This window comes from Ambystoma mexicanum, chromosome 1p, assembly GCF_040938575.1.
Source record: "Ambystoma mexicanum isolate Mex_15411 chromosome 1p, UKY_AmexF1_1, whole genome shotgun sequence".
Lineage (NCBI taxonomy): Eukaryota > Metazoa > Chordata > Amphibia > Caudata > Ambystomatidae > Ambystoma > Ambystoma mexicanum.
In genome coordinates this window covers 360,141,817-360,166,508 of record NC_090921.1, presented here as the reverse complement: position 1 = coordinate 360,166,508, position 24,692 = coordinate 360,141,817, and the positions used below count along the sequence as shown (strand labels likewise).

The window sequence follows — 24,692 nt, the reverse complement described above, 5'->3', positions numbered from 1 at the left end:
CATGGAACGTAAAGTCTAAGTCACATGACGTGTACGCGTCGGTATGTCCGTTCCTCTAATAGGAACTAGTCGCTGTACACATCGTTGCCCTACTGGCCCTGCCCTCTCACCCCTCCTTGTCCCCTCACCACTCCCATGCCTTCCCCTCCCCTTTCACCCCACCCGCCCCTCCCGTGCTCTCTAGCACTTGTTCCCTCAGGGCGCGGGGGGACACGAGCTGAACTTTGGTCTTTGCTGCCTGTGTGGGAGAGCTACGAACAGGGTTGTTTTTCTCCTCCCCTGCGCCCTCCCTCCCGCTCCCTGGTGTCCGGTGTCACTCCCTGGCCTCTCATGCCGCGGAAGGAGGAAGGGTAGGTGAGGAAGGGCTAACAAGCGCCGGCCTGCAGAGCAACTAGGGAAATGTCACCCACAACGTTCCGAGCCAAGAAGCCTTTCGAAAAGAAAGCAAAAGGACACACGAGAAGACATCAGACCTCACGCCTATGAATAAAAGGAACTAGCAGACCCAGGTGGAGCTGCTCCCGCGGGCGTAAAGAAGGGGGCACTGAACCAGGTACAGCTGCGCTGGCAACATCCTGATTGTAGCAGAAGTCCCCCTCAAACTCGCGAGAAAGGGCACATAGATCAAGGTGTACGGAAAATACAGCTACACGAGTATCTAGAGGAACTGAGCCCAGGAGAAGATCACCTCAACACGGGAGATCTTATTTCAACAATCTTTTCCGTTCCTCTACTCCCCTCCCCTCAACGATTTAACGGGAATACTGCAAAATAAGTCTCATAAGGACACCGGAATAGGGTGGATCTGAGTTATTGCTACTCTGAGAAAGAACCCCTGCGCCCATGAAAAGACATACAGAAACACCTGGGACGAAAATGCTGTGAAATGTTAAAAACCAAGGGTACCTAAGCCCTAACAGAACTGAACACGAAACTGGTTGGGCTGGGTCCTTAATCTGGGAAACGATCCAGCCAGGACAGGCCCTAGAAATCAACGCATTGGATAGGAGTTTCTTACCCACCTAGCCGGGAGTTTGACATCTCTGAACACTGTTGGAAGACTCAGTGTGTTGTGTTATGAGCCTTACTGTGGCTGAAGGGCTAGAAAGCAGGGAATACTGTAAGCTTCTCTCACCCTTGACACGATCTTCAAAATCCCTCCCTTTTCAAAACTTTCAGTATTCGCAATTCATCATATAATGTTTCGTCCCATGTTCCTGCTCTTGGGGTTGTGTAACCCTGCTCTGATTTATTTCCGCAGAATGGCCTCAAAGCCGTCGTGAACCTGCGCCCCCCCACCCTGTTTGCTCCAATAACCTGTGTGGGGTTTTTTGGTACTTTTTTTTCCGGTTCATCAGTTACTCTGCAAGTGTTGGCTTTCCGGCACAGAAACAGGTCGGACGTGTTTCCTGGGACCTGACACCGACCGATGGCCTGAGATCTTGTTTGTTCACCCCTTTCTTGGCCTCCCTTGCACTCTTCCTTTTGGAAACGTGGAGCCAGACTGTCAAGCGTGAAATCTTTCCGCGGTGAGCCCCGTCCCTTTTTACGAAACCCTCAACATTATGACCTGCGCCCTTCCTCCACCACTGGAAACACATTTCAACGCGAACTTTTAGCCTTGCTCTGAAAGAGAGCTTTCTTCTCTTGTTTTGAAGACTGAAACACATCGATCACACTGAATTTGCCAGTGCTGAACATTAGTAGTTCGTTTGCAAAAGGTCAGTCTCTTTTATTTTTTAAAATATAGAAGGCCACACCGTTTTCACCTGAAGCTGGTGTTCCAGAGAGATATGGCCATGGTGGCTTGGGGAGACCCCAACGGGGACACCAACGGCATGGGGAAGGGATACCCCAGGAACTCTGAGGAGGAGGAGGCCTCACCCCAGGGTGGAGCCAGCGACCAGGAGCACGGAGACGAGGACAAGGCCGGCATCCTTCAAGTGGACTGTGTTGTGTGCGGGGACAAGTCAAGTGGCAAGCACTATGGAGTCTTCACCTGCGAGGGCTGCAAGAGCTTCTTCAAGAGGAGTATCCGCAGGAATCTGAGCTACACTTGCAGGTATTGGCAGGACACGTCTCCTGGTCAAACTAACAAGTGCATGTAATAATCGGTTGGAAGAAAGGGGTCCACCGTGGGTTGGGATTCGCCCCATGGGCGCCCAATTTTATAGATATGTACAGGAGTGTGAAGGTATCATGTCATGTATTGGAAAGTGTATGCACAGATAGCGCAGAATATTGCATCATCTCTGATTTCGTTGCCGCAGGTGAAAAAGCGCTCTTTTTTATTGGGGTGACAGTTAAATATTACATCATGTCTGAATCCTCTTGCATGAATAGCTCACTGACATATCGAAACCCGTTGACAATTTAGTTTCTATTTTGGTGTTGCGTGGGAGGCTACATGTCATTTTGCGAATACTTCATAGCGTTTTCCGACTTGTGGGCTCTATCGCCGTGATCGACTGACTGGCCGATGGGTTATTTCGCCCGCAATGTTTTAAACCTATACATTTTTTTTTTTAAAACTCGGTGAATTCTCTTTTTTTGGATATGACATTGACGTGTCATTTTGATATCGTGTATAAGTAATATATTTGCAACCAAAACCTCCCTGCATTTCACTGTTTGTTTATATTGCGTATGGACCTACTTGCGTATCTTCCACAAGAAAAGGATTTCGTATTCTGCACACCTGTAATCATGGCATTAAAAACCCAATTAAATAAATACATGGCGTGCATATCAGAGGCTCGCAATGTTGGTTCACAATGACACGCGTTTCCTTTTTGTTTGCAGCGTTTTATTACGTTTTTCGATATATGTGAAAACCTAATACGAAGGTGTATGGTACATCAGGCTCAGATTGGCCCAAAGCTCAATCAATACCTGGGTTGCCGGCCCAACATACTAGTGTTGGCCTGTTATTTGGGCAAAATGCACTAGTTTTAAACTGCTTCTAAATCATATCTACGTTTGCCAAAAAACTTCCCCTTGAGTAGTACTCGGAGATTCTCTACCGAAATGTAATGAATTCCATCCTTTTCGTGATTGTGGTACACTTTCTTATTAGTGCCCGCGACATTTTTAAGTCCCATTGGGACCCTACCCTGTTGTACACTCACACAAGTTACATTGGTTGTAAAATCGTGCATAACATGGAGGGCCTGATTCATGGAGCGTTTTCTTATGGGATTGATCCATTATAAACTGCTTCTGTGAATCAGGTCTTGAATGTTTTTTTCTGCAGCAAGGGGAACCGGTTTAATTGGCCGAAATCACGTAGTTCTTAAATGAGATGAGATAAGATAATGGGGAGAAAAGGCAGCATTCCTGTGTGCTCTTTTCTGAAAGTGCACTCTTTCTCTCCATAAACCCTGTCTTCTAGGTGGGCGGTCCAGGGGATAGGGATTAAGCTGCGGCCTGGTGAGCAGCTTTATGCCCAATTGCATAAGAGGGAACGCATGAAAGCGCGCAGCCCGCGGGGTTTAGTTTCAGAGATTTATCCGAACCATAATCTCAAAACTTGCAAGAACAATGCTTTCTTATTGTAGCGCGTTCCCCAATTCACCTACAGTAGATGGATGGCATTGGGCTTCATTACAGGGGTGGTGGGGGTAGTGTTATTTAAATGCCCATGTTCTGCACTCACGCAGACCATAAACCCATCGGTAAAGCAGGGGCGTCGTGAATGCGCTGAGTGGGGCAACCGCAAGTTGCTATTTATGACTAGTTGCTCGAACAGTTCGTCAGTGGTGGGCGATCGGATCAACGTGAGATCGGCACACTTGACAGTGGGTTACGATAATTGAACTATTTTAAAAATGGAGTCCACTGTACTGAATCCATAAATGTTATTAAACCTTTTGACGGGGCCGACCTCGCGTGTTCTTCTGCTATTGTGACATTTATTTTCTCTAAATTCGGGAGATGCCATTGGCACAGTGTCACGTAATACCATAGGCCTCCTTTCCAGATTCCAACGCATGCAGGAAAGAGGACACAACGTGTTTCTAGTAACTTAGATTTGAAGATGCTGCTCATTTCCCCTAAAAAATCGATGGCATTACTTGTTGGTCGCCGGGCATTCATGCCTATAGCTGGGCCTCGCTCTCCCACAAAGGAATTCATACTTTTGTTTTTGTGCGTGTGTCCGCCCCACTTTGGTTTTCATTGTGTTAAAAAAGAGTGACTTGAATGACATTAGAGCTCCACTGATTGTCACAAAAGACCAGGAAGCTGCAGTGCATTCAAACGAGAGACGAATGCCAGCTTGCATTAAACAGAAAATAAACACTTGCAGATTTTGGTTACACTTTTTAAAAATGTATTTATTTATTTTGTGCTGGTGTTATTCGTAACCCCTGCGTAGTGGTGTAATCATTTTTGTTCAAGGTTAAGCCTCTCATTTTATGTGTAGTTTGGGAGACGTTAGGTAGGAATTATTTCAAGATAGACGCTGGGCACGTTTGAAAGAAGTGCTTATTTAATATTTTGATAGCTGACTTTCTAGATAGACCGCCATGGTGCCTTACTTGGACCAGCGGGTGCCTAGGATCTCAGATCGTTATCTTGTTTGGCCCTCATTCCCAAACTCGGCTGCAATATATTTTCCGAGGGAAAGACGCCAAGCTTCCTCCTTAATAATTGATGCCACTTGCTCTACCCATGTGGCATTGGCATTGATTCAGTCAATACTTTGATAGTACTGGTAACTTTTGAGTGCTAGCAGATACTTTTTTTCATAGTTGAATTTTGTTGTGGTTGTCAGCTGCTAAAGCCCCTGTGTGATAACATTCCAGTGAAGGAAAATCAGTTTCACACCTTGGTGCTTTGCCCTTAATATGTTTTAATTACAAAGGCTGGTTTCCTTAGCTGTCTACGTTTGTTTCAGACTATGCATATTGGTTTCTCAAGGCATTCGGAATATCAGCACGTAGTACACGTTTCTAAGCTACCAGTGTGACAACTGGCAGAATAAGTTGCAGGACATATAGTCTGTTTCTCCTTGAACAACCAGTGGGATGCCATGCAGCTTATCGCCACGGTTCTCATGCAGGTAGCTCTAAAATATCTTTATTATGGCCTTATTTTCCGCAAGTCTTGAAAAAGCTCTGTGTGGTCCATGAAAAACATGCCTGTAAATAGGCAATCGAACATTGAAAACTAAAACATTTAAAAGCAGACCATATTCGTTGATCTATCCTTTATTGTTTAAATTGCAACACATTTGGGTATGTGTTGTGAAAAGTATTGGGCAGCCCTTTGCCGATTGGTCAGACATCAATAGCTACTTACTGTGTGTCATTTAAAAAAAAAATACCTGCATTAACGAAAGGAGTACATGTTATGTGGTCAGACTGGGATTAGCCAACAAGTCAATAGTCGAAAGACCGGACCGATGGCCTGGGCAACGAGTTTCCAGGCCCTTATTGATGTTTTAGCATACTGTGCATCTGTAGTTTTGGTCAATGTTACTGACCCAATGAGAATGCACCATTTGCTTCAAATTTAAACAGGTGGTTGTAAATTGCTATTTGAACAATGTGCCGCTTTTCTTTTGCCCATGCCTATTTGGTGCTCAATTCGAGCTAGAGTGTATGGAGCTTTAAAGATCCGGATATTGAATTTCCTGTTAGTCTGCTTCACTTCATTCCAGGATAGAAGTGATTTTTTTCAAATAATTGCAAACCAGAAGCAATCGGGATGATACTTTTAAAGATTTTTATATCTTGTCTGGCGCTGACAAGTATGTGTCAACTTTAGATATTTTAAAAAGACAGTCAAGCAATTCCATTCCTAAAATGTAAGTTGTTAAATAATACATTATTACAGTATTGAAACTGTAAAACCCTGCATCTTCTCAATGCTTTATAGTAAAACGTAGGTTAGTGTATCAGAATTTCATAATATCAACTTATTTTGTTGGGGAAGATGCATCATGTCGACTTGTGAACATTTTAAAATGTAAATTATCACATGATCAAATGCTTTTGATGGCAAACCTAGTTCTGTAACCTGCAGGTTGCATACATCCTGCAACTGGTGATCAACCCATACTCCTTGACATTCTATATTATCACCCTGTTGCTTTATACCAGGTACCCTGAAAGTGAGATGACCACAAACTACAATTTTCCATCCAGTTTTGCCAGTTCTCTGCCTGCTACGCAATCCACGTTGCTTAGTTCTTCCTTTCCTCTTGCATAATAAATACACAAAGCGAACTCAATGCTTGCACAAAGTATTGATCAATAGTTCCATCAAATCTGTACATCTAAAGATCTACTGCAGTACCAAACACTGTAATTAGTGTCTAGAGGTTCCCTTTGCTTTCTGATTGTATTACTTATTACCACCTGCAGGAGACAGCTGGCCAAACTGTTTTCAGAGCCTTTTTATCATATCTATTTGTGTCCATTCATGTAGCTGACCTTTTACATTTTACATAAACTCAGCTATGGCTCGCAAAGTCGCTTCTCCCATTCAAACAGTTGAGTAGATTTTATGAAGGGAGAGTTGCATTCACAAGAGAAGTTTGAAACTTTTATTTAACATCTTCTTTTTTTGCAGTTAACATCAAATACAAGTTTCTGTGCATGGCTGGCCTCTGGGTGGCAGCAGTATGCCAAACATAAGTGGGTTGGAAGTGACATGAACCATTTTACAGAAACCATATTTTAAATTTGTTGTTCTCTGTTGCTATGGGTCAAATGTATTTCGCTTAGATTGAATAGGTAAACTAAGTTACCCGACCTGCAGGTCTAGCTGAAGTTTAACGAATTTGCAGGCTTGACTCCTAACAAATTTCTTTCAGCAGTACGCAAAACTGCTGTATTGTTGCTCATTTCATTCTTGGGTACAAATAACGTCTGGTGACATTAACAATATTAGTACAAAATTGCTAATCAAATGGGTCTGTTTGCTAATCAAAAACATTTTAAATAGCAAACTCTGCTAATCAATTTTTGAAAACTAATTTATGCCTTGGATCTCAGAGCTGGAGGTAAACAGTACCAGTTATTAGTGGCGATGATCAGTAAGATTGTCCCACGACTCTTGTTAGTCTGAATCTTGGGGTGATAAGACTGTGAGAGTAAGAGGAGCGAGTCAGTCTTGAGGATTGCTATCTTTTGAGTTTTTGGGAGAGGTTTTTAACTTACCAAAAAGCTGTAATCGATGTTAAAAAAAGCCTTTTGTAGTTAGAAGGTGCAAACTGCAGTAAACAAGCCTAAGGCTCTATTTGATTTAGTTCATTTCTGTCTACCACTAGCACAACTTTCCTTCCATTACGCCATCTCAAGCTCTGTGCGACTCTGTCGTCTTTCTTTCATACTAAAATTGAAAGAATCTGTAATGCTATTAAAGTAGTGGCCAGCCAATCTTCACCACCCCTTATGTGCCTTTTATGCCCAATTCTACTTGTTGGTCTTTTTTTCCTGTGTTCGGTGACTCTGATATTCTTGGGGCTATTAAACGCCTTAAATCAGCTTCACTGGCTGATCCTATTCCACACTCGCTGCTTAAAGATATTTCAGGTGAAGTTATTTCGCATATTACTGCTGCAGTCAATGCCTCTTCTTTTGAGGGTTTCATTCCCAGTCCGCTGAAACATGCTCTGGTGCTACTTAGACCCTTAGACCCAGGGCTGCTCGAGGATTTCTGTCCTATTTCCCTTCTCCCTGTCCTTATGAAAGTTATGGAGACTCTTGTCTCTCCTTTACTGTCCTACTTCCTGGAATCCTTGGTCTGCTTTGACATTTCAATCAGGTTTTTGGCCAGGGAGGGGCACCAAATCAGTGCTTAACTCCATACCTGATGATCTTGCCCGCCTAGTCGATCAGGGTGGAGTGGGGGAGGTGCCTCTGTTGGATCTATCCATGGCATTTGACCCAGTTGAGCATGCCATTCTTATTTCCCTGATGTTGGATGCTGGGATATCCGATCAAGTACTAAATTGGTTTTCAGCCTTCTTGGTCGACCGTTCCCCATCGGTGTCCCTCCCCCCCTTCTCCTCTGAGCCGGTAAAACGTACTTGTGGGGGTCCCTCAGGGATCCGCACTTTCACCCATACTTTTTAATTTTATATATCGGATGCCTCCTTTTTCTGATTCGCTCCCATGGATTCAGATTCTACTCCTATGCCTACGACACGAAGTTGTTGGTTCGTCTCGACCTCACCTGTGTGGATACCGTATTTTGGCTGAGGAGATGTCTCGAGGACCTGGGAGCCTGGACGGCTCTGAACTCACTTAAATTAAATGGGAATAAAACAGAGGTCCTTGTAGTGGGCACCACCTGCCCCCTGTCCTTGGACTCCTGACTTCTGGCCCATCTCTCTTGGCCCATTTCCCCCTTTCATCTACTACTGTGAAAAATCTGGGGGTCAAGCTATCATCCTCTCTATCGATGGCTGAGTAGGTGGCGGCTGTCAGCAAATCCGGCCATTTTAAACTTTGTGTTGAGGAAGGTTCTTCCTTTCATTCCTACTCAATATCATGCCCCATTTGTCGCCGCACAGGATCTCAGTGTGGTGAACTACTGTAAATCATTATCTTGGCCAACCCGTCTATTTGATAAACAGACTTCAATTTCTACAGAATGCTGCGGCCAGAGCAATTCTTCATCCCCCTCCACGGGCTCAGATGTCCCCTCTGCTCAGCCATTTGCACTGGCTTCCTGTGGAGAAGTGGATCTTGTTTAAGTCTCTTTGTATTGTCCACCGTGCTTTCGATGGACAGGGAGATGAATATCTCCAGGAAAAATTTCCTCAATATACTCCCTCGCGTCCACTCCGGTCCCAGTCTGTTCTCCTGCTATCAGTTCCACGAGTCAGACTCTCCCGGATAGGAGGACACGCTTTCTCTGTAATAGCTGCAAGGTCCTGGAACAAACTTCCATTCACTGTATGAGCCATTGTTGATCATCTTTCTTTCCGTCGCTCTTTGAAAACACTACTCTTTTAGGTCTTCTGTCTCTGCTGCTGACCCTCCGTTTACTCTAGCACCAAGATGCCCACGGGCAAACTCGCGCTGTATAAATACATGGAGCAGAGTAAGATAGGCATTTGTGGGTGTATTGGAAGCCAGTGAGCATTTCTTCTGGCAGCCAATATATGCTCTCACCTAGAGATGTTCAGGGCAGCTCGAAGTGCATTGTTCTGGATGACTTGGAGTTTGTTGATGTTGCGTTTGGAGGTGCCTGCAAATAAAACATTGCAGCGGTCCAGTCTGCAGTCAATAAGCTCACGGGCGACGGTGAGGCAGCGGTCTGTGGAAAGGAATGTTCTGCTGGCGTTAATTAGCTTTGTGGTGTGTGCAGCTGAGGAAGTGATAGCATTGATGTGCCGTGTTAGCGACAAGGTGGCATCTGTGTGCACACCCAAGGTCTTAACGATGCTGGTATCGTGATGCCCTCTATGTTGAATGCACTATAAGCCTGGTCTAGCTGGTTGAGTACGACTTGGATAATTTCGGTTTTGGCAGAGGAGGTGAGAGGCCACCCAGACTTGGACAGTTTGGTACACTGTGCGCAGTATGTCAGAGTCGATGGAGTAGTTTCCAGTTAGGGGGTAGGAGTATCTGTGTGTCATCTGCATCATCCAGAAGGTCAAATAGGCGTTTAGTGAGAATATTGTAATGGGTGGGGGTACGCATGAGCCTTGGGGTACACCGCAGGTGACTGGAGATGGTGGTGGCTGCTGAGGCGTTTTTCACAAAGACTCATGGTTCTGTCTGCCAGTTAATAGCTTCAGGCGAGAAGTTAGCCACAAAGCAAGGTGTTGATATCTGGTGGTCCACTGGGTCGAAGGCTGCAGACTGGTCCAGCAGCAGTTGGAGTGCCGGTTTACCCGATTCTTTGATCTCGTCAAGTTGTTTTTTTTTTAGATCCGGAATCCAGATTGACACACTCCTACAATGCTATTGGCTTTAAGGTGTAGCTGGATCTGGAGGTAGGCTGCACAGTCTAGGATCTTTAGGAGGTAATGGGCATTGGTAATCGGGCTGTAGTTTGTGGGGATGGAAGGGTCTAATGTGGGTTTTTTCAGCAGCAGGAGAACCCAGGCTTCCATCAGGCTGGAAGGCACTGAGCAGGCAGAGAAAGATGTGGTGATGAGGGTGGTGATGAAGGGATTGAGGGCATCCATGCAATTCTTGATGACGGAGGCCTGGCATACATCCCCTTGGCAACGGGATGGTTTGAGGCCTTTCATGGTCAGGGCGACGTCGGCTTCTGAGACTAGAATGAAAAGGAATTGAGGTAGGCAAAGGGCGTTTTCTTTTCAGTTCGGTCCTTTTCTGGAGAGTACTGATTTTGTCCAGGAGTGCATTTTGGATGTTAGTACACCAGGTAACCTTGATGCAAAACAACGCAGCGCAACACAGGTTCAAATCGTAATCCCACGCATAGAAACCACTCGTTGGTATTAAGCACGTTTTATAAAAGAAAAATTATAATGTTGAGGGAAGTGGAGTAGGAGTTTCCATCCCACACATAATCACGATGACCTCACGGCTGCTAGATTTGGCATTGGATATTCTAGTGTTGTAAGTGGTGCATTTAGCATGTGGAATGACTTGTTTATTTATATTCCTTTGCTATAGGGGAGAAGCAGACTTTGTTTAATTTGGATGGGGTTTTCCTCCAATTAGGAAAACCCCATCCAACACTCAGCCTCACTTTTTTTGAGCGAAGGCTACGGTTGTCAGCAGTGTACCACGCGTTCAGGTGTAGGGCGCGTTTGGACTTGCGTAGGGCCACAGGTGCGACGGTGTCCACTGCAAGAGTGATGGTTTTGTTGTAAATGTCAATCAGGAAGGCAAGATCACAGTATAGGTTCTGTGTGGATTGCAATTCACCCTGCATCGGCAGGATGCAGTCTTTAGTTAGATTCCGAGAGGTCCAGGCTAACATAGGGGTTAAAGACGTGATGGACATTGCACTAGGGATGGAGGTGGGTATGGTGAAAAAGATGACGATTATGTGATCTGTCTGGAAGTAACAGTGATATGGCAATTAAGGTCGGCTAGCCAGTCAGAATACGTCCTTTTGGTATGCATAGGATACAGAATGCATTGTGTGAAACCAAATAAACTGAGGGAGCTAGCGTGGGATGATGCATGGTGTCATTGTCAATGAGGCCTAGATTAAGGTCTCCAAGGAGTAGGGTGTTTTGAAGTTAGCTTCATATTGTTTGTTTATATAGCGCCAGCAGCTCTCAAGCATCAGGGTGCTGACATGTACACATAGGGACAAAACATATAAAATCACAGGATAACCGTGGACCTGGTGTTCATAGCCCAAATGCATAGGGATGGTAGAGGTGTGGGAAAGGTAGTTTGACGGGAAGAAGTTCTCCATTGGGGGGTAGGGATGAGGTGCAGATTTCTCAGATAGGGAGTGACTCTCTTGTGATAATTGCCCCCCCCCCCCACCTCTACATTCCTGTTTATCTTTGCATGGGATGGTATAACCTGGCGGTATGGCAATGGATAGTGCCGGACCAGAGGATGCATGTAGCCACGTTTCTGAGATGGCTAGAAGGTTGAGATTGTTGGCTCACGCCTTGAAACACTTGTGTATAGGCGCATTATAAATGTCATATCCTAAAGTAATAAGGTCTAAAATGTCCAGTGGGTAGGCAGGGATGGATCCGGCATTCACTAAGGCGCTGTTTAGTGAGGTGGTGATGGGAAATTAAGTGGTTGTTGGGGTTGAGCAACAAATGGCTGGTGGTGCTGTTCAAAGTTCTGTTTCATATATTGGGTTGTCCGGTTGGTGTGTGGCAAGTGTGGTTGCTCCGAGGGTGTGCTGTAGAGACAGTCATCGATGGAGTAGTGCCTGAGGTGAGATGACGGCCAGACAGATTGGGTTGGCCAGATGCGACAGGGGTGGATAAGGTGCGGTTGGGTGTGCCTTCTATGGCGCAGTTCTGTGGGCTGGCACTGATGTTTAGCAGGCTGGTTGGCATGTGGCTGGAGCCTGATGCTTGTGAGGGAGTAGGCTTGGTGACGTCTGCAGGGTTCAGTGTGGGTGATGCTGTAGAGACTGGTGAGTTAGCTATGGTAGTAAATGCAGAGGGGGATGCGCGTGTGACTGGAATGCCGGTTGAGTCTGACCCCGTCTGCCCCCCTTTGGACAACCGTCATGCCTCCCGGTTTGAAGACCACTGTTCTAGACCCATTGAAGCAACTGAGTTGGAGGCAAACAGCCTCCAAATCCGATGCGTCTAACTGTTGAGCTGGCACTCTGCCCCTGTTTGACGAACACATTGGGTTGCAGAGCAGACCTGCAGTTCTCACTTGGTTGGTTCTAACCGAGCCCCATGTACTCGTGCATGACCAGGGCTTTGACCGTTACTTGGAACACATTTTTAATGTGTGAAGAGTGCAGAACTTAGCCCATTACAGTCTAGGATTTCCGTGGTGGCAGCATGGACACACACCTGTTGCCTTCTGTCAAAAATATTGATAGCATACATAGACTATCGTCCTTATTGTGAGCATTTGGTGGTGCAGATGCTTATGGTTACGCCTCCCAGTATGTCTAATCCATCTCTAGTACATGAAGGAGATGGATGTGTTGAGAAAGGCACAGGAACGTGGGAACAATCCGTGTGCACAGTGATGATAGACATGGAAAGCGTGGCAGTCATCATTGTCATTCAGCTGCCTGTACCTGCTTTTACCTTGCAGTGGAGAAGGGGGCACAATATTATGAGATGACGTTGATAACGAATGATGATCCCTGTGTATTGGTATGAGGAGTTCCTGCACCGAAACTCTGAAACAAGCTGGAAAGTCTTTGCACGTTCGTCACAATGAGTCAAATGTGGTAGAAAGTGACAACCCTTTTTTTCCTTGCTTTTTTGCTGCATATGCTCCATTCGCAAATGTGAATGTAGGAAAGTCTGTCTTTGGCACGCATACGTAACTTCGAGACCTATGCTACATCATCTTTCTTGGAAGAAACCTGAACATCTCATTAGTGGTCCAGCTACCCTCTGGCCTGCCCTGATTTCAAGAGGTTGGTTACTTTTTTATGGATCGAAATAAGGATTTGATTATCAACAGCAAAAAGCAGCACCTGGGTAGCGGGGATCACCCAGTAAGCAGGACCTACCTCTGGGAACCTGGAGCAATTATATAGTGTGCTGCAAAATTTACTCCCATATGAGAGGAAAACTAACTTTCTGCCAATTATACATTCTTCTGGATATGTCCTAATGCACACGTTCCCAAATTTACAAGGGTTAATGTCCTATGAATATATTTGTATGGCATCAGTTGGCATGTGGAGCCAAATGTAGCTGCTTGTGGCAAGCCAGCTAGGCTCTACTTGGCTATAACTAGGAGCTTGCTAGCTCCCTCCAACCCTGCTTTTGATCCATGAACAGCTTGAAAAATTAAAGTAAACCTCACCAACTCATCGCAATGAGCGAGTCAGGGGGCTGAATTTTAAGTGGACTGGGGGGCAGCCAGTGAATTGAAATTGGTCTGTGGGCATGTTTCCTGAATATTAACTTTTACTTTAATTTGTAATAAATTTGTATCGCCATAGCAGCCATGGACCCTGGGGCATAAGGTCACGGGTAAAGATGAACAAGACATAAATTAGATAGGACAATGTCCCGGCAGGTCAACTAAACTGAATAAACCGTGCCTAAGTGAGGGAATCGGAACAACTAGGTCTTCAAGCCTTTCTTGCAGGCCATCAGGGAAACCTGGCCTCTAAGGTCCGGCGGTAGCTGGTTTCACAACTTGGGGGCAGCGAAGAAGAAAGCACCATTCTCGACCTTCTTCCTTCTACAGCGTGGGAGAGCCATGTAATTTTGATTACTGGACCTTCGAGACCTGCCGCTAACCTTCTCGATAATATGATCTTGCAAGTAGGGTGGAATTAGGTCAAGTCAGCATTTGAAGGTATTGGCTAATAATTTAAACTTGGCTCGAGCCTCTACTGGGAGCCAGTGTAGAGAATTCCTGGCATCCGAGACATGATCGCGGCTGGATAAACCAACAACCGCTCTTACTGCTCCATTCTGTACCACTTGGAGTTAGCCTTGGAAAGACCGACCAGAAGGCTGCTGCAATAGTCGAACTTTACCCCAAAGATAGCTCTGGCTATTGATTCCGCATTAGCCTGAGAAATGAAGGGTCTCCGGTGACACAGCAGTTTCACTTAATAGACGGCCGTCGAGACCGTATTGCCCACATTGGCCCTCATGTTCAGCAGCTGGTTTAGTACGACACCTAAGACTTTTAGGTTTGTTTGGGGGATAATTTACACCACCCCTAACCTGAAGGAATGATGAGCAGAATCCAGTTTAGCTAAGGTCCTAAAGTTACCAACGATCCTCGGCTCCATTATCCCTCTGTTTAGGGCGAGATTGTTCCACATCATCCAATTTTCAACAGGGAATTCTATTAAGCTCCTATTCATCCTGAGATTGCACGCCGGTTAACGGGAATCATCTGCATAATTCGCAAACATACCTTCCTGCTCCAGCATAGCGAAGAAAGGGACCATAAAGAGGTTTATAAAAACAATGTATTTCTTATTGTTATGATGGATAAGCAATCACCCTATAGATTAGTGGTTTGCCTTCCACTTATACGCTAACAAAGCATGCAAATAGTTCCTAAAGAAATTAGGTAAACTGTGGATGAACAGGAACTTGCTTCCAACTGCACATTTGTGGGCATGTTCTGATTAGTAGTACCAGAGAGAACTCTAATAATATTATTGGGTTGTGAAGATTGGCTTAACGGTTAACATGGTTTTAATTTAATTGCTTAGAAATATGGATTGAAACCGAGATCTGGGTTTCGGGGGATAATTTTTTTCTCCTTGCATAATACTAATTGTTTTTACTTCTCCCAAAAAGAATTTTACTTCACAAATTTCAAGCTACAGGGAGCAAAATACCCTGATAAGGCGCATCATAAAGTTGAGATGGTGAATTTTGCTTTATGATGTGGAATTGGTTTCCTTAATGTACTTTCTTGGAACACGCATATCGGGGTGGACCTTTGCAGGGAGTATTTAAATGTTTGGAGGTGTGGTAAAAAATTAACAGAGGGTGTCAGCGAAGCTAAAGGAAACTTTTTCAGAAAGCACTTGAACTTGCCTTGACTGGGCTGCTTCAATGCACACCTTTTAAATTAGGAAGCTGTTTGCCTGCTCATTGAATGCCGAGTGCTGCATCAGTGATGCTGACCTTTTTATGTTTCATTAGGCACTGTACCCACATCATTTAGCCACTTCAAAGCTCCGGTCCCCCATTTAAAGGTTGTACAGAAAAGGAAGTGGTTCAACCTTAAACGGTATGACCCACTTTCCTCAGGAAAGTGTCCAGTCTGGGAATAACGCATGCAGATGAAGTGGGGCTTCATTAGGACACAACGATGTGGACTCTGAGGCAAGGAGGGGATTTAGAAAGGTGTAGGGGAGTGGGGGTGGAGTGTGTGTGTGTGTGTGTGTGTGTGTGTTTAGATATGAATGTAGTTTTTTGTTGGGGAATAGAACACGGGGGGCAGGTTTCTGGGGGTGTCCCCTGCAGAACACAGAACAGGGCGTGGGGTGAGTATGGAAAGGTGCTTGCTGGGGTTTCCCCACACATAGAGGCCAGGGATGTGGGCATTCAGAGGGAATGATATTTCCCTACAATCCGAAACTGGGTTTGGGGAACCAGGCTTTGCTGAAATCAGCCTGTGGGGAAACATCATAGATCCGATTAAACAACTTTACTGATTTTTCTGAGCCTCTCATGTTTATATCACCAGACGTTGTGGCTTTGAAAGTAAATGGAGTTTGTTGTTTTCGTCTCAGTCTTTGGTTAGTCTTTTATGTGTTTAAAGTGATTTAGATGTGTTCACAAGGGTGGGTTCAGGGTTTTCCAAGGTGTGCTACTATGCCAAAATGACTACTATTCTGCAGGAGTACAGGGATTTGTAGTGGATAAAGTGCCTACTCGGCCCCACCCTACTACTGCTAAACCAGCAGTGATGCCAGTTATAAGGGTAAATCAGGTACAGCCTGACAGGTTTGCCTCTTTGTTACCCTGGCCGAGGGCGCCAATACTCTTCAGGAGGGAGGCGGTGAGCTGGTTGAACTGGTACAGATGCAACTAAAACAAAACTACAATGGTACCTAAATAAAAAAAAAATGGAGCTTAATTGTGTGCATTGCTAGTTTTATTAAAGAACTTTAAAGACCCACCACCTGTTAAGGAAACACAGATAAGGCAGACTTAAAGGGGGCATTGTGGGTGAAGACAGGGCTGCAGACAATTGATTTGAGCAGTAAATGTCAAAACTAGGTGAAGTGCCCTTAGAAAGGCAAAGAGTGGTGTCTTCATAGTCACAAGGGTTCTTTAATAGGAACAGGACACCACTATAAATAACTTTTGATTGCTTGTCGTGGCTGCTCAGTAGCATTAGGCCAGGCTTCTTGCTGCTCTTCTGCAGCTGAGTTGGTGTTGTGATGGTCGACTTGCATTGTTCCAATGGTGTGTCTGTGAGGCGGTTTCAAAATGGGTCTCTCTGGATTAAATCTGCATTTGAGGTGGGTTGAGACTATGCTTCTGCTGGGGTAAGGCCATGCTCAAGATATGTGCTCCCACAGCAGCTACCTGGTGGTCAAGTGACAGCAGTGATGCGTTTCACCAGGTCGAGTGGACTTCAAAATATCTATAAGAAGCAGGTAAGCGATCCTACAGGGCCTGTATTGGCTCAAGCATTGATCTAGGTAAATCCTTCTTTTTTTAAAAACTTTGTTTTTATTAACATCTTAAGTATAAAACGGGGTGCTCAGGTGACCCCTGGCATCAATACATCAACCAGAAATATATATTCGTTTTTATACGTTTTCCTCCCATACCCCCCTCCCGTCCCACTGCCCTGGCTCTTAGACATACCAAGTTTCAAGGTTCTGAGGGCTGAAAAAGCTGTGGGAAGAGTAACCAATTACCAGCTTATTATCGATCTAGCAACTTGACATAGTGGGTCAGGCAGTGCTTCAACAAGTTAGGAAACGACCAGGTCCACAGAGGGTGGTGGTGAGAGCTGCACAGTGGGTCTGTTAGCATTTATACATCACAATCGCATGGTATTACAATCATCATTCATAAGAACCGCAGTCCATTCCTGTACAAAGGAAAACATAGTATCATTCGTTATCACAGTGAGTTTTTCGTAGATGAAAATTGACCTTCGTTTACTGAGCCATTCCTCTTCAGATGGAGCTAGAGCTCTTTTCCACTTTTGAGCGAGTGCTAACCTTCCCGCTCTCAACATGGCCCCAATGACCCTCGGAAACTCGTTTTGTTCGGTCTCCGGTATGGGTGTACCCAGAATAATCTCTAGTGGAAGTAGGGACAGACAGAATCCCACAATATCCTTGATCCAGTTAAGTAGTTCAGACCAGTTCACCTGAATCACCGGACATTCCCACCACATGTGAAACCAAGTACCGCGTTGCAAACATACCCTGGATACATCTTTAAACATTTTGGACAGAGTGGCCGGAGGGCGGTGCCATGAATGGAGTATCTTGAAGCTGTGTAGCTGCGGTTTACAGTGGCCCAGAAAAGATAGATTTAAAGATTGCCCTCCATGTGGTGTCATCCAACGTCCTGAGCAGCGTTTCATCCCATATACGTTTGAAGGGTTGTCTGCCTTCCAATCCCGCCGTGATCAAGGTGCTATAGATCTTAGAGAGGAAGACCTTGCGGTTTTGGCTAGGACATTTTCAAAAGTGGTGAGGGGACGATTAAGGTCACTAACCCACTGAGGGTGGGTTAGTATACCCTTCAGGTGTAAGTATTCAAAGTCTGAGGGGGGGGTTGTCTCCCAATGTGTCTAACAGTTGGTCGTATTCGATAAAGAGCCCCGGGTGGAAGAGTTGAGCAGCCCTCTCCAATCCCATATCAGACCATGATTGGGTATCGCGAAAGCCCCTGGCGCCACGGTTGAGGGGCAGGCCCCAAAGAGATGTTAGGGGAGACGGCCAGGAGGACAGCTGTTTATTGTCTTTGTTTGGTTTCCAGGCTACCCAAAGGGCGGCTAGGGTAGGGTGTGATTGAGGTGGGAAGGGAGAGATGGGGGGGGGGGGGCGGCACAATAAATCCCTGGCTTTTTTCGGGAGAGTGTGGATGTTTTCAATATAAGTCAAATACGTCCCCAAGTCATCTCTCATATGTTCCAACATCACACGGAGTTGGGCCGCTTTTGTAATATAGCCTGAAATCGGGGAAGCCGAAACCACCACTTGACTTTGAGAGAGTTGGAGTCTACAATTTGACTCTTGCTCTTTTACCGTTCCAAATAAATTGGTGGATTCGGGATTGCAGTACCTCAAAAAAGGCATTGACGATCACCACGGGGAGGGCCGGGCATGATGATCATTTTCACCGTGACCATACGCCCGAATCAAGAGCGGGTGAGGGGTGCCCAGCGTTTGAGGTCACTACTAATCTTCGCCAGGATTGTGGGGAAGTTGCACTGAAAGAGTTGCGACAGGTCCTTGGGGATGTAGGTGCCCAAGTACATGGTGGTTACCCGCTCTATTCTCACTCCGAGTATTTCGGTATCTCCCCTGGGACCAATGGGCATTATACTGGATTTGGATGTCCTTACCTTAAGCCCCGAGAAGGTGCCAAAAAGCCTCATGAGGCCGAATAACTGAGGTAGGGAGTCCTGAAGGTTAGTTAGATACTCTAGGATGGCGTACGCGAACAGCAAGAGTTTAAAGTCGCAGTCGCCGCACCTTATCCCTGTGATCTCCTGGTCCGCTCTGAACGCAATGGCCAGGGGCTCCACCGCTAGGGAATATAGGAGTGGAGAAAGGGGGCACCCCTGTCGGGTGCCCCTAGAAAGGACCAAAGGTGTTGAGGTATCGCCATTATCAGTACTCTCGCCGAGGGGCCATTATATAATGCCGAAACCCACCCACAGAATTTATCCCCCAGGCCCATCTAACGGATAACTTTACCCATATAAGGCCATTCGACGCGGTCAAAGGCCTTTTCTGAATCTAACGAGAGAAGATAGCCCGCCACCCCCTGCCTCGACGCCTCATGCATGAAATCCAGGGTCTTTCGCACATTATCTGATCCCCGGCGGCCCGGTATAAAGCCCACTTGTTCGCCGTGTACTAGGGAAGGGAGGAGTTTCGCCAGTCTATTTGGCCAAGATCTTAACGTCCGTGTTAAGGAGGGAAATGGGGCCATATGAGTGGCACTGGGAGGGGTCTTTCCCTTCCTTGGAGAGAACCACTATAAGAGCAGACATCATAGTGGGTGGGAGGGTGCCCAGTTCCAGAGCAGCATTAAATATCTTGGCCATAAACGGGGCCAAGGTAGACCGGTAGGTTTTGTAAAACCTGACTGTATATCCGTCGTCCCCTGGGGCTGTTCCGCTCTTCAAGGAGGATATGGTGTCTATTATTTCTTGTGGGGTGATGGGAAGCTCTAGTGGGTCTGCCTTGTCAGGGGGGAGGCGAGGAATAGGGAGGGAGTCTAGGAAGCTGTCCACCTCGGAACCATCCCCTGCGTATTCCCAGCAATACAGGCATTCATAATATTGCCTGAACTGTTCAGCTACCTTGCTATCTCTTAGGGTCATCTCCCCCTCAGGGGTAGAAATGGAATTCACCCTCCTACTATTCCTGAGTTCCTAAAGCTTCCAAGCCAATATCCTATCTGCTTTCCCCCATTTTCCATACGTTTCTGTTTCAGGAAAGATAGCCTCCTTTCCGTCTGTCCCACCAAAAGGCCTGCCAGCTTAGAATGCAGCCGTTGTAATTCCTCCCACTTTCTGGGGAACATCCGTGTTTTCAATCCACCCCCCCCCTAGTTGGATGCATCTATATCAATAAGGGTACCCCTAATAGTCCCGACAGCGATGGGAAGTCAACCAACCCCTGTCCTGACTTGCGACTTCCAAAACAATTGGAAGTAGCTTTCCAAGGGGTTAATGGGGGAATTGGACCTGAGAGATAAACATGCCACTGAACAGGGCCGAGATCCAAACTTTACCTTCTATTCAAAGCCACATGCAGCGTTTTCCCACATTGACTGACTACATTCTGAAAGACTCCTCGCTTCTGGAAGAGGTTACGGAATCGGGGGTAGAAATTGTCCCGTGGTCGGTCCTCGATATGGTCAAGATCAAATTAGGTATTCCCCCCCCCCCCCCAGGACCCAGTGGAGGTGCAATGACCTCCTATTGCACGATAAGCAAGTACGCCAATCACTTCTAGCAGCCATAAAATATTCCTTTTCTATTAACGATAACGGGGAGGTGGGCATAATGGGTAAATTCTTCCTGATGAAAATAGATGAATCAACTAAGGGAGGTTCCCCGTCTTATTTTGTCGAAATGCTACAGCACATTGATCCAAAGAAAGCCTGTTGTAAGAGGGGCAATCCAGACTGCTTTAACAAGTGTACTTTGCCTTTTGATGTCATACCCAGTCTGCCAGAAGTGGGGATGTGTGCAGGACCTTTGAGTAGCCCCCAGCAAAATCCAAGATGGTGGAATACTTTTGTGCCACTCTTACTCTATTCCATTCCTCTTCCTAATTAAAAATACTCAGTAGTCAGTCCCTTGGTGTGAGAGGACCTTTGTCATGGCAGAACTGTCTTTGAAACACCAGTTCCCTGGGGATCTCCCAGGGAGCGTTCTTGTCTTTTGGGGGAAGGTGTTGACCATCCTCAGGGAGTAGAGAGAAGCTACCTGGGCAGGTTCCTACATGGTGGTTGCAAGTACAAACGAGCCAGACGTCAAATACACACCAGCTTTGTACTGAGAGCTAACCCTAGTATGACATGCAAATGATCGGCATCATCATTTGTAACCCTATTAGCCACCGTCTCTAAATCAGACATGTATTGGCTTCAGATTTTAATGTGCCGCCATGCCAGTTGGGCACACAATTATGTTTTGAACGTGAGGTTCATATGATTAAAAAGCCAGCCTATGTTGGACCTTTGTGTTCCAACAGCTGTTTAGAAATTCACGTCTGACCATTGAATCCAGTCCAATATTTTATCATGCATCAACTTCCTGAACCATTTTGCAGAAGAATAGTGTATCGAGATGGGACTGTAGCAGCTTCTGTTCTTTTCTGTCTTCCTTCTTAAAGAAAGGGACAGTAATAGACTCTTTCCAGCTCTCGCAACAACCATGCGAATGAAGCGTAGCATTAAATGCTGCAGTAAAGTTTAATGATCAGCTCTTAATTTCGTATTTCAAATAGTTGTCTCAGTATAGCATCAATCAAACAACACCTATAGAGTGCCAGAACCTTCACCATAGGCATTGGGCGATTTAAAAAAAAAAAAGGGAGAAAATGGACAACCACAAAAACTCTGGCAAACGGGTATGTTTTCAACTGAGCCTTGAAGTGACCAAAGTCCTCGCTCTTACGCAAAAATAAAGGTAGAGAGTTCCCCCCCCAATTTTGGGCCGGTTACTGAGAAAGCTCAACCACCACATCTTTCCAACTGATAGGATGGGATCTCAAGGAAACTTTGGGAACCTGAATGTAGAAAGCGATTAGGCAGATACCGAGTGATTTTTCTTTTATAGTTCTAGGCAACCTCTACCCTGCGATGCTCGATGGATCAAACCGAGATTTTAGCTGGTTCTGCGCTGTGACAGAAAGCCAACGAAGGCTGCGTTGTTCTGCTAAGATCCATAAGAAAAGCCTCTGGCTGGTCGGACTGTTGCATTTTGCAGCACCTGCAGCCAAAGTACCAGATAAGCAGGCTGAGCTAAGACAACATTGGTACAGTAATCTATATTACTGTTTATTGTGGCAGTACTAAGAAAGGATATAGGGCCCAACATTTTCCAAGTTCTTCAGCTTCAAGAAACCTGCACTACAAATAGAGGTAGCTTGAGTCTCCAATGACAAGGAGGCCAGGATCTTAACACCTAGGTTTTTCACAACTTCCTATGGAGAAGGCGGGGTGCCAAAATTGGGTGGCCAAAAGTCTGATGTCCAGGACTGAGTTTCTGCTGGGGGCCCAACCGCTAGTACGTCTGTTCTCCACCCCCTACACACAACCCTGTTAAACTGGAGCCAGTTGTGGCCCAAACAGATAAGCCGGCTCTTAAACGGTCGGCCGCTCAAGATCCATTAGAAAAAGGATCGGAGTGTCATTGACATTCGAAAAGAAAAGAAAATTAAAATGATGAATCGGAGAAGACGGAGGTTGGACATACATTCAACAGAAGAGCGGAAAGACCAGGCCCCTGGGCGACCCCACAAGCCAAAGACTATTTAAGCCATTCATAAACACTACCAGAGATGCCAATACAATGGAGCCTACCTAAATGGATGTTTTGTTCAATACAAGGCATACATTGGATTTCAAAAATCGATTAGCAGCGTTTGCTAATTAAAATGTTCTTGATTAGCAAACAAACCCATTTGACATTTGTAAAAGGTTAGCTGCATGGCAGGACACAGCTATGAAAAAAGCCCCTGGAAACAGGTGCTAATATATAATGCAATGCTAATAGAATAGTAGAGCAAAGCAAGCACTGGAGGCTAACTACAGTGTTTGCTAATGCAGTAGATATGTAGATGTAAAGACTGGATGGAACTATTGATCACTACTTTGCGTAAACATCTAGTGAGCTTATTTGTGCATGATGAAAGAGTAAAGAAAGTAAGAGGCTAAGCACATTGGATGGCAGGCAGAGAACTGGGCAAACTAGGTGGAATATTGTAGCTTGCGGCCATCTCACTTTCAGTCTGGCGGGTATAAAGCAGAATGGAGTATGGGCTCGGCTCATGGGCATCTGTTGCGCAGTGTAACCAGCAGGTCACATAATTAGGTTTGGCATCTAACACATTTGGCTGTGTGATCATGTACATTTTCAAAAGTGTTAACTCGTCGTTATGGTGCATCTTCCCCAACAAATTGAAATATAGTTGACACAGATTTAGATACACAAACCTAAACTGTAAGTCATGCAATACTGTAATTATGCATTATGTAACAACATACATTCTTAGGAATGGAATTGCATGACTGTCTTTAAAAATAAATAAAGGTAACGCACATCGATTTTTGCCATACAGGATAGTTGGCTTAATAAAAGTATCATCCCAATTTCTTCTGGTTTGCAATTATTTGAAAAATAAAATACAACATTCCTCCGTAGCACTCCCACACATGCCTTTCACACCTAAGATAAGATTGGAGGCTCCTGCACTCTCTCTTTATTTGCCCCTTTGAACTTATAGAGAAAAGAGTGGAGAGAGCTCTGAATGCAAGAGCAGAATGCAGGACCAGCTGTCCTTTCATTGAACAGGGCAACTTAAATAGCTAGCTTTGCTACACAAGTGTCATTTAATTAGCAAACATACAAAATTGCATAGCAAAGTGCTATGCAACATTGCTTATTTTATACCTTGCAATAGTATGAAAGGCAGCGGACATGTCCAATAAAACGAGACATGCCATGCTCCATTATCTCAAATTTGGGCCAGGTCATCCAAAACAGAAACCAACACAGACTCTGCCCATGAGCGGGCGAAAACCCAATTGCGCAGAATCTAGAAATAGGTCAACTTCTACGAAGGACCTAAACTGTGGCGGAACTACCGACCCCAACAGCTTCATGAAAAAAAGTAAAGAAATGGGACAGTAATTTGCCAACATAGTGGTACTCATAGATGGCTTTTTTTAGTAAAGGGATGGTCAATGCATGTTTCATAATAACAGGGAAAGACTCATGCAAAAGAGACGAGTTTAGGGGTTCAGAAAGAAGCTCCCCTAACTCGGATTTAGTTTTATAAGTGAAGAGCGGAATCTCATCTAAAGGAGAAGCCGTTTTTTAAACGGTGCACAGCTTTAACTGTCATAAAAAAGACTAATATATTGAAAACATTCTAACCTCTCTTCTGTTGTCCCTGCCTCGTGCAATGCATGAGGTAACTACGATGGTATGACCAGCTTGATTCTGATTCCTAACAGCCTCAATCTTGTTTATGAAGAAGGCAGATCTATCGTTGCATAATTCCTGAGAAACATGGGCTGCCAATGCCAGTTTAGGGGCAGAGCGATCTTTTACTGTCTGAAAAGTTGTTTTGGAGTTCTAGCCGCCAATTGAATAATACTACCATAATTGGACATTTTTGCAACCATTCTCCCCAAATGAAATGAGGCCAACTCTTTCCTAAAGAAGAGTTTCAAATAGGGTCATGATTTCAACACAGTTTCCGCTCGGCACTGCAAACCCATGCCAGCTATGCCCAGAGTCCAAAGAAAACCAGGGAGCTGAGGGACGTGCAGAAGATGCCAACTTATTTGCAGCTGCCGAACAGACTGTAATAAGCTGAGTTAATTGTAATGCAAATGGTTGAGATCCATTTTACTTTATTTGTTCTGCCAGCCTCACTGGTTCAACATGGTGCCATGCTGCCATGCTCTCTGCAATACTTTATGTTGAACTGACTTTGTAATAGGCAGGGCAATCTTAGAAGGGATCTATAAATGGTCCGTCCACAACAACGAGAAACCTGGTGAAATGCATCCTAAATCTGGAGCATCTGGGACTGCAGATGTTCCATTTGTCAGAGACCAGTGCTGCTCTACTTCAACTTGTGTACATGCATGTTTTTCCCGATTAGAGCAGATCTGCTCCACTACTCTTACAGAAGCTGAAGAC

General features: G+C 45.3%; 1 protein-coding gene across 1 annotated transcript in view; it reads left to right on the top strand.

Moving 5' to 3' along the window:
• The first annotated feature begins 356 nt into the window (after positions 1 to 356).
• The window catches only part of NR2F6 (nuclear receptor subfamily 2 group F member 6), a 210,066-nt gene continuing 185,730 nt past the window's right edge, over positions 357 to 24,692 (top strand). Inside the window, exon 1 of the mRNA XM_069648833.1 lies at positions 357 to 2,062. Within this exon, the coding sequence (XP_069504934.1) occupies positions 1,794 to 2,062 (269 nt within the window). The 5' untranslated portion in view covers positions 357 to 1,793. The remainder of the gene's footprint in view (positions 2,063 to 24,692) is intronic.